The 18,709-nt window shown below is 35.7% G+C and overlaps 2 protein-coding genes and 1 long non-coding RNA gene across 4 annotated transcripts; 2 read left to right on the forward strand and 1 right to left on the reverse strand.

Annotated features, from left to right (window-relative positions):
• Nucleotides 1-271: 271 nt before the first annotated feature.
• Nucleotides 272-895, forward strand: LOC136808146 (magnetosome-associated protein MamJ-like). The gene has a single exon (XM_067064690.1). The coding sequence runs from the start codon at nucleotides 272-274 to the stop codon at nucleotides 893-895; it is 624 nt and encodes a 207-aa protein (XP_066920791.1).
• Nucleotides 896-2,525: 1,630 nt separating this feature from the next.
• On the forward strand, nucleotides 2,526-12,343 carry LOC136805926 (uncharacterized). 2 transcript variants are annotated; one of them, XM_067062505.1, is made up of 5 exons: nucleotides 2,526-3,118; nucleotides 3,918-4,276; nucleotides 5,184-5,297; nucleotides 8,132-8,561; nucleotides 10,043-12,343. In XM_067062505.1, the coding sequence occupies exons 1-5, from the start codon at nucleotides 2,650-2,652 to the stop codon at nucleotides 11,191-11,193; spliced, it is 2,523 nt and encodes an 840-aa protein (XP_066918606.1). In that variant the 5' UTR covers nucleotides 2,526-2,649; the 3' UTR covers nucleotides 11,194-12,343. The 2 variants fall into 2 exon arrangements, with proteins under 2 accessions (XP_066918606.1, XP_066918616.1); XM_067062515.1 differs by lacking the exon at nucleotides 5,184-5,297.
• A 2,238-nt stretch (nucleotides 12,344-14,581) lies between these two features.
• Nucleotides 14,582-18,709, reverse strand: LOC136805936 (uncharacterized). Its single transcript, XR_010846468.1, has 3 exons — nucleotides 18,651-18,709; nucleotides 15,672-15,731; nucleotides 14,582-15,163 (listed from the first exon to the last, which is right to left on the reverse strand). It is a non-coding gene; the product is annotated as an uncharacterized lncRNA (long non-coding RNA).

The raw sequence follows: 18,709 nt of genomic DNA on the forward strand, positions 1-18,709 counted from the left end.
ATGAATAATTCATCTTAATTCTTAAGAACTTTCAAATACCCCTGCCTCACTGGGAAATTGACTTTGATTTTAAATCCAATGGAAAAAAATTACAATCCGAAACCATCCCCAATTTTGATCTGTGAAGAATAGAATATTTATCCTAAGGTGATTTCGATAGGAATTTCCATCCCTACTGTGAGTAAAGTTCCGAACTTGTTACCGAGGTTCTAAACAATCTACCGCCTGAGCTTGATATCGAGGTTTCAAACAATCCACCGCCCGAAACTTGATGTCGAAGTTTCAAACAATCTACCGCCTGAACTTGATACCGAGGTTCTACAACAATCCACCGCCTGAACTTGATATCAAGATTTCGAACAATCCACCGCCCGAACTTGATGTCGAGGTTCTGAACAATCCACCGCCCAAACTTGATGTCGAGGTTTTAAACAATCCACCGCCCGAACTTGATGTCGAGGTTTTAAACAATCTACCACCTGAACTTGCTATCGAGGTTTCGAACAATCAACCGCCCGAACTTGATATCGAGGTTCTGAACAATCCACCGCCCAAACTTGATATCGAGGTTCTAAATAATCCTCCGCCCGAACTTGATGTCGAGGTTCCAAACAATCCACCACCCGAACTTGATGTCGAGGTTTCAAACAATCCATCGTCCGAACTTGCTATCGAGGTTCCGAACAATCCACCGCCCGAACTTGATGTTGAGGTTCCGAACATTCCACCGCCCGAAATTGATGTCAAGGTTCCAAACAATCCACCGCCCAAACTTGATGTCCAGGCCTACGGTATCGCACTTTACGGTCAAAATAAACCCGTGTTTAACCTCGTTGTTAGCAAGGTATTTCCAAGAGGTTATTATCAAAATTCATTGTTTCATTTTATGTCTTAAACGAGGCAGCAACGAAGCTAGCAATGCTTTTTACAAAAAAACAAAGGAGATGGATGTCTAGTCGTTTAAATGTCCATGGTAGTTTCTATTGTATAAAAATTACAAATAATTGAATAGCAATCTGAAACTCGAATTACATAGAATTAAGAAAAATGGTAGCGATAAAAACGAAAAATACTATATACACAAGAGAGACCCTATTTACTACTTACTCTACTTAACACTTACAAATTTCCGCAAAACTTTGACGGTTTTAATAATTTTGATTAACATGTACAATTCTCGATATCCCTGCTTGGAAATTACCCGATGATAAATATTGCGTTTTTGAGCTCGAAAATAATAAATTCTACTTCTACTTTCATCTCATGTATCGTTTGTTTTTAAAGTCTATCTTTGAATCTTTGAATATGCAATCCTATACATCAATTACCACAGAGTTAAAAATTCTTATTTGGAAATTTTTCAAAAACTTTTGCCGGGTTCTTATCCCTGTCCATTATCGTATTAATAAGGCTAACCCAGTCAAAATTGAAAAAAAGAAGCATAACATTTCAATGAATTTTCTCCCTTCCCTGAGTTGAATAGGAGATATTCTATACCCAAGTGATTTTTTGACATCTCAAATTCAAACCCGGTGAAATATTATTCTCTTGGTAGTTAACCCGGTGAATTTCAAAAAGAGTCACTGAGACAGGGATATATCAAAGGGGATAAAAGTTAGCTGGTGTCATCGTGGGTGTAAAAAGAGCTTTAATTCGACCACGAATAAAAGAATAAACCCTTAGTAACGGGATTTTCCGTTGCTAGGGCAATTTTTTAGGCACCCAACAAGATATTAAGATATCTCTCTGAATCCTTTTAGGGAATGTTCAGCCATTGGCGGATTTAAGACAATAGAGCAAGTACGTCGGAAACATGCGAAGGAGTACAACGCTCGTTAAAAGACAATGAAATTACAAATTTTTGATAAGTTCGACGCCTATGCTCAGAAAGGCCTAAGGATGTCCAAAGGACTAAACAACGAAACGAAATTCGACAAATTGGCATTAGACGAGCCCCCCCCCGCCGGTTTTCGTGATGGCGTGATTTGCCTTTTTTTTTCAACTTCGTGATTTCGCGATCTAAGATTTTAAAGTGCGTGATTGCTTGATCGAAGGAACCAATGTGATCAACGTACATCAACGTGATCAACGTGATCGTGATAGAAAGAAAATTGAACTCGTGATAACGTGATTTTGATTTTTTTGCGTGATCGCGCGATTTGAAAGGTGACTGGGAGGCCTTGTAGACCGCTACCGGTAAACACCAAAGTAAACAAAATTTAGAACAAGTATTTCAAAGATTTGAGGGGAATGTTTATATCACTCCATCACATTTTCATCAAATCAAAACACTAGATACTTTTATTTGAAACACGTCGTGTTTATCTCAAATCCTTTCAAGTAGAGTAAGTAGTATTCACTTTATTGTGAAATTTTATTGATGATTTGAATACAATGGTGTTGAATTTCAATGTTATGTTACCATAGTTACGTAGTTTCACATGAAAAGATTTCCTAGAATTTTGATGAACCAATTTCTGTTTGACTTTGTTTTAAATTGAACTTACTCATTGTTTGAATTATTTGTGTGTGTGTTTTTATGTTTCATGGTTTCATAAAATAGCACTATATCTGAACTACTTTTCAAAAGATATCTTTTTGTAACTAGAATCACTAGAAGAAATATCTGCTGATAGATACTAAACAGAAATGTTTTTAGCAGATCAGAATAAAGAAGTTGATCAGCCAGATTCTACTATCGACTCTGAAAACTCTAGCAACGACAACACAAATAGCAAGAAAGAGGATGAGATTCTAAATCCATTCAATTGTGATAAAGAAGCTGATCAGCCAGATTCTACTATCGACTCAGAAAACTCCAGCAATGACAACACAAATAGCAAGAAAGAGGATGAGATTCTAAATCCATTCCATTGTGATAAAGAAGCTGATGATTGCATCGACATCAGAACCAAAGATGGTGAAACGGTTCTGGTTTCGTATCCAATGCTTGTTTACATGTCGGATAAATTTGAGAATCTGATCAAAGGTGATGCTGATACTGAACAGACTGGGAAGAGACGATTTATAGTTGCTATTGAATTCACTACTGAATGTATTATAAAATCTATATCTTTTCATTTTCCAAGATTTGATAGCTGTCAAAGTAAATTTTCTGGTAAGTTGGCTTATTATGAAAAATGCATTCTAATTAGACCAAATATGTTGTTTTTTTGAAATGCAGTAAATTTTGATTAAATGATCAGCAGATTTTTCTCAAACCTTAATAAATTAAATTAGGATACTTTTTAATGTCTAAAATAATTATTAGGGGCTCGAAAATAGAGACGCATAAATGAAAGATTTCGAAATTAAAGGTAGAAATATCGAGAATTCAACTCTCTGGAATATAGAATAACTTAGTTCAGAATGGTCATTGTAAAAATTGTAATCAGTATTAAGATACTTTATGTTACCTCCTTAACTCTTTTTGTGAATCCATGATCAGGAAGCTTATTTGTTTTAACTTTTTGTTAGCTTTTTCCTTTGTTGTACCCACGTGTCACAGACCCGCTGGGAGCCCAGCCCCACTGGAAAGACTGATAAAAATTCCGTCCCCGGTGGGAAAATACCTTAGAATTTCAACCCCACATGGAAATGAACTTTTATTTCATCCCCATTCGAAATTCAATGTTTAAGAGCTGTGAGACAGGGGTGTTTTATTAATATCGAAAGATGAATATCGATTGGCTCAGTTTTTGATTACGTCACCAAGAACTCCTCTTACTTCTTAGGATTGGTTTAGGATTTAATCACATGATCAAGAATTGAGAAAAACAAACTATGTTCTCAACGCAAGCTCTAGTAAGAAAAATGGAAAGAATCAAAAGGCTTCCAGACCGGGGTGTTGCGGATTATGGAAAAATCCAATTTCTGTTTGGTTATATGAAAAATTTGTTCATTCATTTCATTTACAGATCCCAATTACTTACGTCAACTGCTGACAATCTGTCGAGAATGGAGCTTAACAGTCTTTAAAAAAGATCTCGAGTGTCACATTATGAAAGTCCTAAAACCAATTTTAGAATTTAAAAATCTAACTGCCGGTCAACTCACATTACTTCAATTGGCCGACAAATTTGAACTTGCAGATGTTGTAAACACAGTTTTGAGCAACGTGAAAGGTGTTAGTTTCAAATATACTGACGTACCTGGCTCTGAATTCGAGAAGCTAGGCAAAGATGTAAAGTATGAAATATTAAAAATGGTGTGCATGGCTATGGAAGAAAGACCAACTTTATTTACACCTGGGAAAAGTACCAACCAAAGTCTTAAGGTAAGAAAATTTGTTTCTCATTATTATAAGGGATAAAGATTCTTCGGAAATACAGGATGAAACCAACCCTTCCAGTATTTTTTCTATTTTCAATGATTAACTAATTAACTAATTTTCAATATCTTGGGGTGGCATCTAGTTATCTAAGGGGTGTACTAACGCACTTTGTAATGACGTCACACTTTGCAATATCTGCCGCATTTTTGTTATACTTTAAGCACTTAACAAAAACTGAGAAACTTTGTAATAACACCTGACAGACTTTGTTTGGAAAGAACATTTACAATCAAAAACAAAACTTTCTTTGGAGATTTCATTACCGTTTATACAATAAAAGCAGAAGCAGGTTTCATTCATAAAACAATGTTTGAACTGCCAGAGATGAGTTAGTGGAGACGTTTAAATTTCGTTTCCAAAGTATATGTCAAGTTGTGGCCGAGTAGCTCAGTCGGTAGAGCATTTGCCGTACAATTCTAGGATTGATGGTTCGATTAACGGTCACCACTAATTCAGTGAATGAGTAGCTAAGATTGGGTACTGATCTAGGTGGTACCCTGAGTGTAGCGCTCCATCTCAATATTCGATCTCCCAGGTCAAATAGAAATTGAGATAGGCAATGTGTGTCAGTTATTATTGCAAAAATCGCAAAGAACTTTGAAATTGAAATAACCTTGAAATTTTGCCAGAGATAAGGATTATTGAGCTGGAGATGATGTGAATTGGTTTGCTGTTGCACCGAGATTACCACATGTTAGGTATATAATTTGTTCGTGCTGTCTGTCAGCTTATAAGAAATATAATACATAATCTGTGATACAATCATCCTATGACATAGGGTAATAGCATCAGCCTCTTTGTTATACTATAGTTATGAATTACTAAGTGTTGCACACTATCTTGTTCTTAGTTCAAACCTAAAAAAGACCTTGAACACATGACCAAATCTGGGATATCGATTATGGTTGAGACACGAGCTCAGTGTATTGTTTCAATGCCCGAATACAAAGGAAAAACTGTCGAGGTACATGCTTTCTTATACTGCTTTATATTTTATATCATTGATAAATTGAAGTTCTAGTTAGGAGTAATTCTGAAATAAACCTAGTAGTTAAAAATGATTCGCTTATTCTTTAGGCCGGGGTCCACTTAAAGCTTTTTCATAGTGCTATCAGTGGCCCGGTAGCTCTCGATTTTGAGAAAAAGTCCGCCAGATTTTAATTGTTTTCGGAAGATAACAATTGGATGAAGCAATATTGTTCTGTGAACAAAGGGGGGCGTACGGAGTTTGCGATTTCCGAAATACCGAATAATTTTGCCGAAATTTCCGAAATTCCGTACAAAAATACTTGGTAATTCTGATACCGATTTTTTGGGTATTTTTCCTCGTTTTGACTAATTTTTCATCAAATTTGATTTTTCATGTATGAATTACTTAGGTCCCATTTACTAGTTATAGTTTATATGGTAAAATAATAAATATGAAATATATATAATATATATATTAACTTCTTGTTGAGTTGAACTCTCATTCATCAGAAGAGTGCTTGACCAATCGGAATCGGAAGCATATATATACTATTTTTGAATGAAGTTAATGAGTTTTATTTCAAAACTAATAGTTTCACGCCGTTGAGACGATCATCAGTTGAAAATAAAATTTAAAAAAACTAAAGTTCGTTTTGATTGTTTACGAAGAACAATGTACTGGCTTCTTTTGACAACAATTGACGTCAGTCTTTCGAATCGTGTTGTTTTAGCGTGAACTTGTTCACGTGGCGGCATTTCGAAATCAGTTCGTTTCTGGAGTTCAACAGCTCGTCGGGCTGGTTGAATGTTGCAATTTCAAACTTTTCACTGAGACAAAGTGAACATTTTACCGAGGCACGGTTGAAGGGCGGACAACGACGGATTGTTTTCCAAGTAATCTTTGGGTGTCAGTTTTTACGTTTCAACCTCCAAATTTCCTTAGAAAGTTCTGTCTCCTTTTCGTACTTCTCATTTGCGAATGAAGACTTGTGGTTTGCGAAGCGTTTCTTAAATTTGGGTTCTGCCAGTATATATATTATATATATAATAATACTGAAATTTCGAAGCGAAAACTCTCAAATTTCCGATACCGAAACAATTTCAGAATTCCTAAATACCGAAGGAATTTTGCCTGATTTCCGAAATTCCGAGGAAAAAGGGTCGATTTCTGCAATTCCGAAATACCGTACGCTCCCCACAACAGAGGGATTGCAAATCTGTTATTCATGTTGGTTTCCCAACATTTTTTTACTCGCAGTTTTTTGTTTGGAATCTTAACTTTTTCTTTCAAAATGGTGACCTCGTTAAGCTTACTAGTACTAGTCTACTTAATCGGACTCGTCGTCATCAGGAAACTAGCGCAAGATTTTAAAGACTTTAAAAGATTTTAATAATTTGTTCAAAATTATCTTTCCAGCAAGGAATTATTCTCCTTCGGGGACATGTTTGTACATTTTTTGGATCAGAGTTTAAAATGCATTTCTGGACCTTATCCACCATAGCCAAGACTTGTGTATATTGCTCTTATATCACTTTTTCAGAAAAAAAGGAAGTATTGTAAACTAATAACCTCTGCAACTCCCTTACCGATCGAGATATGGAGACTCTATTGTATTTTTAATTTGATTTTTCACCTTATTATCTTTTGAGCAAGGCACTAGTGTGGTAAAGTGGCCATAATCCTTAACTCCTGTACTGGAGACCAATAGTTCAATTCCTACTCACGACGGTTCACTTGACAAGAATCGTAGCCTCTCAAGTGTAAAAGCTAATGTTATGCAACTGTAGTCAGTCTGAGGTTGCTGATGGAATGCTAAATCGTGTTAACATTGTCGGTTAGTGTAAAACACAGGTCACAGGTCACAGGTCACGGGTCACAGGTCACAGGTCATACAAATTACAGACCGGAAAACTGTAATGCACTCGTAACATACAACTCAAGTTCCTAAAGTAAAAATATCATAATGGAAATATAATATCAAAATATGTTATTTAGAAGTCGTCATCGATCGTTAATCGATTCGTCATCGATCGTTAATCGATTTGTTATCAATCCTAAATCGAGTATGAGTTGATAGGGTCGATAAGATCGATAAAAGATCGATGATAGATCGATAAATAATCAATAACTAATCATAAGCTTAAAAAAATCTTGAGTATCGATCCTCTATCGATCTCCTATCCGTTAAGTTATCCACCGATCACATATCGATCCGTCATCGAGCCGTTCCGATGATCGATCCTATCGAGCGCGGACGTCTGGATACGTATTCTTTGTATGTAACATACGTAACATGCATATAACATTGAAAAAATAATTTTTATTACATGTGTGATATAGGTGTAATATATAATACAGGTATTACAGGTCCGTGTTATACACGGCATAAAACGCGAAAGCACGTGGTAAACACGTGGATAGATTTTTGGCTTTAAAATAGTTCTAGATCAATAAAATACCTTTGGTATTATATTTTTGACATTAACAACTGTTTTTCAAACATTTTCTTTGTGTTTTACAGTACTTGAAGCTGGCCTGTCAACACTGACCTGTGACCTGTGACCCGTGACCTGTGACCTGTGACCTGCGTTTTACACTAACCGTAACATTGTTGCTAAAATTTAATTAATTGCCTCCTGTAACTAAACTAAATAGAAAATAGAAAAAAACTAGCCAATGACCGTCAGAGATTTCGGATCATGTGCACTTATCGGTACCCAAGGTAAAAAAGCTGGTAAAAAATGCTACCTTGGGTACCGATAAGTGCACCTGATCCGAAATTTAATTAAGTTGATTAGAACATTCTATTTGTTTTATTATCTATTTAGGAAATACGATTGGAAGATTACACATGCACAAAGGACGATCCAACTGCAAAAACTACAGAACCATCGGTGACAGAACTGAAATCAATCTTTAATTTCTTGGACTTCATTGTGTATGAAGATCGTGTTGTCGACTTGTGCCCGAAAAACAAGTTCAAAAGCTCATCAAGGAATGATTACACGGATGATTCCAGTGTAATAAAGAATTTCTCTACCAGACGAACTCCTGCTGATGTGAAACTGGTTATGAGTGATGGGGAACTGTTCATCAATCCGTATATCCTGACATCGAATTCACCAGTGTTCGAAAAAATGCTGTCAGACGTCAAAAAATCTGTTGACGAGGATGCCTCAGTCCTAACTATGCAATGGAAGTCTGTTAAAGAGATTGGTATGATTCTAAAATATTTGACAACGCGTCAAAGTATTACAGGTAAGATACCCAGCTGACACGCAAGGTTGTTTCAACGTTCATCTAACGTTATATGGACGTTGCGAATGTTAGATAAACGTGTTTCAGGTGTTGTTTTTCTTGCACGACATCGAAAATGGGTGTGAACGTTATTTTTGACGTCAAAGCACGCTTGCTAGGCCTTGAAGCGACCGTAGTGTAGTGGTAGAGCATCCGGCTACGGTGCGCAAGGGTTGTGAGTTAAACCTCCAGCCGGGTCTTACCAAAGATTCCCAAAATGGCACTTGATGCCTCTTTGCTAGATGCTCAGCAATTAAGAGAAGGATTAAGGGTAAATGGAGCAATCCAGGGAGAAAGAGTGGCGCCCTCCCCTACCTTTAGGTAGACAGCTATCGAAAGAGGAGCCTTCGAGTCGCCTCCGACTGCGGTCGTAGACTTACTTACTTAGGCTTTGAATTTAGAATTCCGTGGGTGTAAATAAAGTATGTGAATCTTGTGACACATTTTACCTGTTGGCTCGGATCTAAGTCTTCTTTCTTTGTTAGCTGGATAGATATTTGTGAGTGGAACAATTTGAAATAAAAAAATCTTTAAAAAAAATTCTAAAAATGAAGATGAAAATGAATAAGAAAAATTCATCAAGCAAACTGCCAAGCAAATCAAGCAAAAAAAAAAACAACTCCGGGAAGGAAGGCAGACAAACCAACTTTTTGCTTTCTGTGGCCATGTTTTCATCCATTTTTGATTTTCATTCAAAGGTGAGTAGAACATAACGGAGATAAAAGTTACAAGCGAACATTTCAAGAAATTTCATGCAGAGAAATTTTTCTCTAATGCATTCTCCTTCATATTGCGCTGCTAATTGTTTGTTTTGATTTAAACAAAGCGCTAAACCCAGTATCGGGGAAAATATCGGACTTATTTCACACTATAGGACTTCACGCGACTGTAAAATTAAAAAATGGAACCGAATTTAAGAAACTACTTGCCGTAGTTCAAAAAATGAAGATCTTGTAGAAAAGTGCTATAACTATCATTTTCACTGAAGTGAATCCTTATCATCGAACGTCATCACTGTTAAAAAATTTCGCAAAAATAATCATTCAGTCAAAAGATATCAAACAAAGTTATAAGCTGATTGACGTCTAAAAACGCTGTTTTCTGCTGTTTTTTTTGGGGTCAATCACTTATTAACTTTGTATCATAACTTTATATTGAATAAATATTTTAGTGAAATTTCTTCACAGTGATGACCTCCTAAGATCAAAAATCTGTCCAGTGAAAATGAAAGTTATAGCACTTTTGTACAAGATCTTCATTTTTTTCTTCTTTATTTTCATCTTCGTTTTTAGAATTTTTTTAAAGACTTTTTTATTTCAAATTGTTCCACTCACAAATATCTCTCCAACGATACCAAATTTATAGGTATAAATCTTATGCTTAAGTTTTTTGTTTTGCTGCTCTCATTTTTGTCTTTGAGCTCAACTTCTTTTACTTTTTAGACGACATGAATCTTGAAACACTTGCTTCATTGTGTCAAGAGTATAGAATTGACTGGCTTTTAAAGAAGATTGAGGAATTTATAGAAGAAAAAACTGTTTCGTTTTCCCCGATATCCACGGAAAAACTGCTGAAGTACTTAAAGATTGCTTCAATTTATGGTTTCGAAAAAGCTATGGAGAAAATAGTTCAAAAGGTTGACAAGTCTTTTATTACGCTTCAAATGTACGAAGAATTTACTTGGCTAAATACCAGTGTTAAAATTTTACTGGCAAGGAAACGACTGTGGGAGATTCTACCTAAAGATGAGAGGGATATAATTATGAACACTAATGAAATTACTATGCTGTCTGTATTGGCTGATTTTAAACAAGAAAAGTTCAGTTTTGAGAAACCCTTCGATAATAGTGCTTCGCTCAGTAATAGAACAACCCCTCTAGAAATTAAAAAATCTAAATCAAAGAAGAAGAGCAAGACCGGCAATTTTAGAGCAACGACATCAAGTTCGGGCGGTGAAATGTTTGGAGCCACGACATCAGGTTCGGGCAGTGGATTGTTTGGAGCTTCGACATCAGGTTCGGGCGGTGGATTGTTTGGAACCACGACATCAAGTTCGGGCGGTGGATTGTTTGGAACCTCGACATCAAGTTCGGGCGGTGGATTGTTTGGAGCCACGACATCAGGTTCGGGCGGTGGATTGTTTGGAACCACGACATCAGGTTCGGGCGGTGGATTATTTGGTACCACGACAACAACCAGTTCGGGCGGTGGATTATTTGGCACCACGAGAACAAGTTCGGGCAGTGGATTGTTTGGAGCTTCGACATCAGGTTCGGGTGGTGGATTGTTTGGAGCCACGACATCAGGTTCAGGCGGTGGATTATTTGGTACCTCGACATCAAGTTCGGGCGTTGGATTGTTTGGAACCAAGACAACAGGTTCGGTTGGTGGAATGTTTGGAACCACAACAACCAGTTCGGGTGGAGGATTGTTTGGAGCCAAGACACCAGGTTCGGGCGGTGGATTGTTTGGAACCTCGACATCAAGTTCGGGCGGTGGATTGTTTACAACCACAACAACCAGTTCGGGCGGAGGATTGTTTGTAGCCAAGACATCAAGTTCGGGCGGTGGATTGTTTGGATCCTCGACATAAAGTTCGAGCAGTGGATTGTTTTTAAACCCTGTCTCATTGCTTCGTTGGAACTTTTTCCCATATTATTAGAGCTAGAAATTTTTAATGAAATCCCCTTGCTGATAAAGATTTTATTGTTCCAAGCTTAAAAAATCCATTGGGGATGGTTTCGGAGTGCAGCTTTTTCCATTGAACTTCAAATTGGGAACTTTGATAATCCAAAACAACTTTGTACTTCTAGACTTCAAGAGGAAACAAGTCAAGTGAAAATGATAAAGCTGAAAAAATATCACTTCATTTTCAGTTGATACAAGTCACCCAAAATAGAGACATATACTCATGCGTAGGTTACTTTTTTAAAACCGCTTGTCATTAAACAGCACAAAGAGTAATGAATATGAAGAGGGGGTGTCATTTGCTAAGGTCTGGGGTTGGGACGGCAAAATCTGTCGTTCTTTGTCGTACTTTGTCGTTCTTTTTATCATTTGTCGTATTTTTTGTCGTTTTAATAGCTATTTTTCTAACAGTCTCGTGTGGCGATTGTTCTGGCAATTCTGATTCTGTGACATGATTTGCAGATTTTTATAATTATTTTTGTTAACGATGAATGTTTCGTTATGGATAGTAATAGTGTATTTTTGTCTAAAAATCAAAAATATGATGACAATTATCAAATCTCTAATAATTTTTGTTCTCAAGTTTGAGCTTAGTGTCCATAACGAGATGAAATTTCCACATAAAGTTACCTCATAACATGACAAACGTAGAAGAAAGAAGTTTTTTGATATATTCCCCAGATCATAAGTTTCGGGGCACTTTCGTTTTCGAGAGATCTCTCTATCCCAAATCCCATGGGATCCCTCTAAATCGGAATCAAGATAATTCTGGATTTTTCAAAATTTAGCTAAAACAAAAAATTTGAATCCGATTAATCCGGTTACAGATCGTGGTGTCAAGATCCTTTCAATTTAACACTGTATATGATGAAGAGGTAGTAGTATATATTCCAAGTCATTTATAGTGATGTAATAAAATTTGCATTTTTTTTACAGAAATAGTTTCCTAAATATTTACTTTGTACATATTTTATCGATTAGACCAGCTAATTTGCATCAATACTTTTTACAGTAAGAGAAACATCAAAACAAAAAAAACTTAACGGCATCAAGATCCTTACTTCCTTAGGTGAAGTACTAGTATATATAATTGACGGCGCTCTCTTATTCGACGTTCTATCATTCGATAATATTGATAGTCACCGTCAATAAGAAACATTCATAAACGACGCTCTACTTTTCGATACACTCCCTTATTCGATGAAAATCCAATTCCCCATGAGAATTGAATTATAGAGCGTCAACTGTATTTCAAGTCATTTGAATGGAAGTTGTCCTTCCGTTTGATGTTGTATTACTTCTCCAATCAGTGTCAAATCTCTCATTAGAAAATCTCTTTGTCATGTCTTTTAACGCTTTTTTGAAAGTAGCATTAGTTGTCCCATAAATAATAGCATTAGCAAAATTATTGATAAAAGTTAAAGACGACATCACCCCGTCTATAGAAACACCAGTACAACTGAACCATATAGTAGGGTCAATAAAGATTGCAATTTGTAAGAACGACCAAGGTAGCCAGAGAACCACAAACACGAACGTAACATACGTGTACAGCCTGTTTTTCTTCATGCTACGTTTATTATTAGACTCCTGTTGTGCATTATGTCCAACACTTAAAGCTCTGATTTGTTTACGTTGACGGCGAACGATGTAATACACGTATCCATAAATACCCGTATTTATAAAAATCGGAATCACAAAATTTACAAATAAACCAACTGCTTCAGCAGAGTGACAGAAGCAGCCACCGGGGCAAAAAGGCGAAATAGCTGTTCCGATTTGCCAGCCAGGAGAATATTTCTAAAAAGTTGACATATTTAGCTTCTTCGGAACAGCTCCGAATTTCCAGCTGGAAAAGTAAATTTTGTCTAGAAAAAGTCCCAGATTGTCAGGAACAGCTCTACAAAAGAACTTTTTGCTTTGTTCCTTAAAATAGCTATTCCGATTTGCCAGGAGCAACTTTGTAATTCCACAGGAACAGCTCTCTATTTCCAGCTGGAGATAAAAAGGAAAGTATCTGTTCTAACGCCAGTGGCAATCTTTTTATTTCAAGGGGACAGCTCTCTATTTCCAGCTGGAGATAAAAAAGCAAAACATAGCTGTTCCGATTTACCAGGAGCGATTATGATACTTAATAGGAACAGCTCTGTATTTCCAGCTGGAAATTTATTTGGACAACAACTTCGAGAGTTAATTTGCGCAGTCCGAGGTAAGGGGTAGTGATAGAAAAGACCTTTACATGTTTTTTTTATAAGCATATCTAGGCTCATATATGGCAAAAATTTAAACACAAGCTAAACATTACTTTGAGCCTTCATTTTCAGAATTTGTTTGTTTTTGGCAGGATTTTCGAAATTTCTCTAAAACTTTGCTTAGGATATAAGCATCCGTCAAAGCATTTTCAGCTTTGTAAATCTCTCTATCTAAGCATTTCCGAGGCAGCTTTTGGGTTCATGTATTGTGAAACTTATTTTTCAGTAGAAATAATCGAATTATTATCGAGAATATTAGTTTCCGGGAGGCATATCATTTATAGTTATAGAAAAAGAGGATATATTCGCCATACCATTAGACTAGTAAACTAGCCGGTTATTACTTATAACCTTATAATAAAACTGTCAATCAAATAATGTAAACACTAATTAAATATTCAGCGCGCGTGAGAAAAAAGGAAAATAACCGACTAGAAGCTACTTCCAACGCCTTTTTTTTCTTCACCTAAAATCGTAAGGAGAGACATACAGATTTCTGTATGTCTGACCCGTGCGGAATTGCATTTATTTTTCTTTCTGTTTATTGCGTTTTTAGGAATGCTCATTTATTTATATGTTCCCATGTTCAATGTTACTATGAAATATCATTTACATAGTCAAAAAAGTTGGATGGATTCTCAAAAACCTAAAAAAAGTTGTAAAATTAAACAACGTTTTTTGAGGGAAGTAGCTTCTAGTGGTTGAAATTCAGAAAAGAAACGCAACTTCACCCCTTTGATTCTTTTTATTTGGAGCTTGATTTTTGTATATGGGTCTGTTTTCAACGACTAGTTTACTAGTCTACCATACCATTCACTCTCGATGGAAAGAATTTGGTTACTTTACAGGGTAAGAAAAAGGTACACATATTTCAAATGTATAGGCAGTACTGATTATGTACCAATAGAGACGAAAGATCTCCTAGTTGAATTTAGGTTGAAAGAAAATCTTGTTTCTTCACATATATTTCCAATTTTGAAAAGAATTTAATTAAGTTAAAAACAATAAATTGAAAAAAAATATATATATATATATAGAATATATAGAAACATGTATCAAAGAGAAATTTTGATAATCATATACCCTGTACTCGTACGGAATAAATAGTCCATAGTCAGTTAACCTAACTTGTAAAACCACGACTCTGGGTAACTTGAGTTGTTTTTTGCGTTTCAAGGCAAAATGGTAATAAATCATAAGTTTTTTTAGGGGGTGGGGGGTATAAAATAAAAATACAGTGGTCATACCCCCTTGACAATAATGGGTTTGAAAGTTTTACTGAATTCAAAAGAAGGGGCGGCTTGTACAAAAAGAGGAGGTCAATTTTAAAGGGGAGAAAGTTTATTTGAAAGAGAAACATTCTTGACATATCCGGTTAGCTAAATGAGCATACTGGATGCAATAGTTACTTCATCGTAAACGTTTGAGTTGGATTGTCTGACAATATATCATTTTAAAACATGGACTGTTCTAAAGATTTCAAAAGCTGAATCATCCATAGCCATTACAATTGAAGTCTTGCGTTTTCTCTAGTTTTCTCCTGCAGCAGTCTTATCACTGAAAGCATCATTGGTATTTTGAATCTCATCCCATTTCACTTCATGTCCATCGTCCAGTTGATAACTGAAATGGAAACGGAAGTGCTTGATTAATAGGCAATGGTTAAAGCAGGTATCATGAAAGAAGAAGTGTATGGATGAGAGGCAACCACTAGCGCGGTGTCATATGCGTGCTACTTAAAATTTTCGTACATAAATTTCAATTTTTATAGTACAGAACAGGAAACTATGACCCATTACATTTTAAGTATATCCATACAGAAGGGTAAACGAACTTTTCCCTGGGGCAACCTGGGGTTTAAGGAAAGTCAAGGGGCTAAAAGTTATCTTAAAACCCGTGCACACTCACTTAAAAGGTATGAAGAACTTTTTCCAAGTTATTTTTATAGTTTTGACATTTTCAAGGGGTATCTAGTATGTGCCCATTTTAACTAATTATTATTTTTTGCTTGAAAAGTTTTGTCCACCCCCTGTATGGATTTTAAATGTCAGAACACCCAATAAATAGTAAACAAATTAGTGCAGTCAATTCAATTAAACTCTCAAATTCAAATGTTCAATAAAAACCATACCAATTTCTGCATTTTGAAATCTTGGAGCTTTGAATTCATGCCCAGGTCAATTCTTTATAGCTGAAATAAAAATATATATCAGATAAAGATATATTACTGTGTGTACATCTTAAATAGTATATTTTGCAAACAGTGCCTCATATCTTTTCAACAACTTCGATTGAAAGTAAGGGTATTCATTACATGTACACACCTAAAGATCACTACTTTATGAAAAGTATGACTTACTCTTTTCATCCCCTAACTAGAACAAAAAGGTTTCATCTCCAAAGCAGTGTTAAGTGCAATGCCAAAGTGTTACTTTCTGCTTGACACATTTAAAACCTTATTATTGATGTCAAAAAGACAATCGTGACCACTACATCAAAAGATACCGGCTAACTTTATTGGGAAGGAACTTTGGTTTTTAATGTGGCTAAAATGTGTAGCCGCATCGATTCATTTAATGATCCCCTTTGTAATCTAGCATAAACCATCTCAAAGGGAAAGTATTGTTGCTCGCAAAAACGCCTTTGAAGAAGGAACGCGTCACAACATGTCAATCCCGAGAGACAATTTCATTTTAGAGAAAATGACAAGATATAGGTAACTCGCAAAAACGTCTGTCACATTGCTGTTTATCTTAAAATGTATATATATAAATGGTAAAATTAGCAATAATATGAAATATAAAAATATATTATATTCTGAGCAAAAAAAGGTAACTAAGTTCAGCATAGTTCGAGAAGCGCGTCATCGCCCATAATCTTGTATCCAAACCCCCTTGTTTTTTAGACATATGAATCTTTTGGATCATTTGTTTTAAAAAAGTACCAAGCCTTCCCAAAGTTATCCAAAAACACAGAAAATATCTTAAGTCTCAGAATACAGCCAGACAGCAGTATCATCATTTTAATTATATTCTATTTGTGTTTTAACGTTAACAATTATTTTTAGTTATTTAATATATCTTTAAAGTATTTCACCCCTTTGTGAAGGGTTTCAGATGAACCAGTAATGAATAAGTCTCAGATAAACAATTTGAGGAAGTCATAAATGATCTAATTGATCATAAATATCAGAATCAATAATCCAGGATACTGATGCAAAATCAATTGTTATTGATGAGGTATCAATTACTATCGACTACCTTTCGGAATTGGTTCTGACAATTAACAATCGATCATTATCAATTAACTTCCAGTGTATCGATGGTAATTGATTTTTCATTAATTGTTATCGATTTGTCATCAATCATCCATTGATTATTGATTTTGGTTTTCAATGTCACATACTGTGACACAAGCACCATGGCAACACAATACCAATCTAATAAAAATCTGATCAGATGTTACCAAAGATTACTTGTTAATTCCCAGAAAATAAAGTTTGTCATCAAGAAAAGTTTCTTGATTGACAAACACAATAATGAACTCTTAATATACGACACATACGTACAGCTACTTAGCTGTGAAACTCACACAAAACTTTAAAATAAAATCTTCAAAGTCCACAAGATTAAAATTTTTACATTGAACTTTTACTAATCCAAAAGTGTAATAATACCATAATATTAAAAAATGTTTTAATCATTGGCACAAGAAATTATGTAAAAATCACATGGACCAGACTCTCACTAAATACAATCGACAGCTTTCTTTCACTTAATAACCAACCGAAAACCAAGACCCTCTGAAAAATATTTTTGAAAACATTTTTTTCAATTCATTCTGCAAACTTTAGAAAAATTAAACTTAAAAAAGGAATTAACTTCAGCTCAATACTCAGTGTTTCAGAAAGTCTGACACAGGATTTTTGGAATACCACCTTGTAAAAAAAAATTCACGGCTGAGACCTTGGGGCTGTCCCCGTAGTACGTACACACTAAGATGTTGAAAATCAAGTACCCCCTCCCCCTGTACGCAAGCGTACACAAATGGCTATACCCCCTCTAGTAAATACGTAGTTTTCCCCTAGTTCTGAACCGCCTGTAAAAGCCTAGGTTGAAAGGGGTTAAGAAAACCTAATTATGACGTCATAAATACAAAAAGAAATGTAGAAATATAAGTAGTTTTTGAAGAAATTGGGACACGCGCATTAAGTTACCCGAGTACGTAAAATTTCCATTTGACCCCTCCCCCCTGTCAAAAGCACAAGCTTTTGAGAAGATCCCCCTCCCTCTTAGGCGGCAATCTAAAATATGTTCCGTTCGCGTCGCCGACCGACTCACCTTCAAAACATAAATCCCGAGTCGGACACGTCGGAAAAATGTCAGAAAAAGTTTTTGATAGCTAAGCACGTCTTTGAATCATCATTCGCTAAGAGTTTTTGTTTACTTAACCCACATTGAGTCCCGTTTGAGTTTTTTCATGTACCCTTATTGAAATTTTCAAGTCGAAATTTGGCGACGCGGTACGGCCAATACCCCCGAGAGCCGAAAATAAGGTCCGCTTTTAAGGTTCACACATGTGTGCGCACATTCAATTTGGCAAATCAAAGATGGCGGCAAGAGATTTTGTTGATTGCCGACTTGATTCTTCGAGATTTATTAAATTTAAAAAACCCGACAAAATTTACTACCGACCGACCGACCGACTGGATTTGAAGATGTTTTATGACGCGAACAGAACATATTTTAGATAGTCGCCTTATTGCGTACGTTCTATGTGCCTTTTCAGATTTCCATTCAGACTTATTTTTGCGCGGGTGTCATCTGAAAAATCGAAACAAAATTTCCCTGAATATTAACTTACTTGATAATCTTTTTTAATTTTTGAGAAGTGAGGTTTGGTTGCCTATCCATTGAACAAAACATTGGTAAAAAAAGATATAGCAAATTATTTATAGAACAGGCTCGATTCCCCATCACCATCAGTCGATATCCAATCAATCAATCAGTTATTGATTGGTCATCAATGAACAATGGTTGGGAAAAAGTTATCGATTGTATAGAGTGGGAGAGTCTGGTATATAGAACTGAAAAGTTAAAAAAAAACATACCTGGTCATGCTTGTCAGTTTTGAAGTTTTCAGTGTTTTTCTTGACAGTGTTTCATTTTT

Source organism: Clytia hemisphaerica, unplaced genomic scaffold (genome assembly GCF_902728285.1).
Source record: "Clytia hemisphaerica strain Z4C2 unplaced genomic scaffold, Clytia hemisphaerica genome assembly, whole genome shotgun sequence".
Classification (NCBI taxonomy): domain Eukaryota; kingdom Metazoa; phylum Cnidaria; class Hydrozoa; order Leptothecata; family Clytiidae; genus Clytia; species Clytia hemisphaerica.

Bases quoted from the DNA above. Each gene is read 5' to 3' on its own strand.
- LOC136808146 (XM_067064690.1), top strand. From the start codon at position 272: ATGTCGAAGTTTCAAACAATCTACCGCCTGAACTTGATACCGAGGTTC.
- LOC136805926 (XM_067062505.1), top strand. From the start codon at position 2,650: ATGTTTTTAGCAGATCAGAATAAAGAAGTTGATCAGCCAGATTCTACT. The intron at 3,119-3,917 runs GTAAGTTGGCTT...TTTCATTTACAG, and splicing joins CTGTCAAAGTAAATTTTCTG to ATCCCAATTACTTACGTCAA. The intron at 4,277-5,183 runs GTAAGAAAATTT...TCTTGTTCTTAG, and splicing joins GTACCAACCAAAGTCTTAAG to TTCAAACCTAAAAAAGACCT.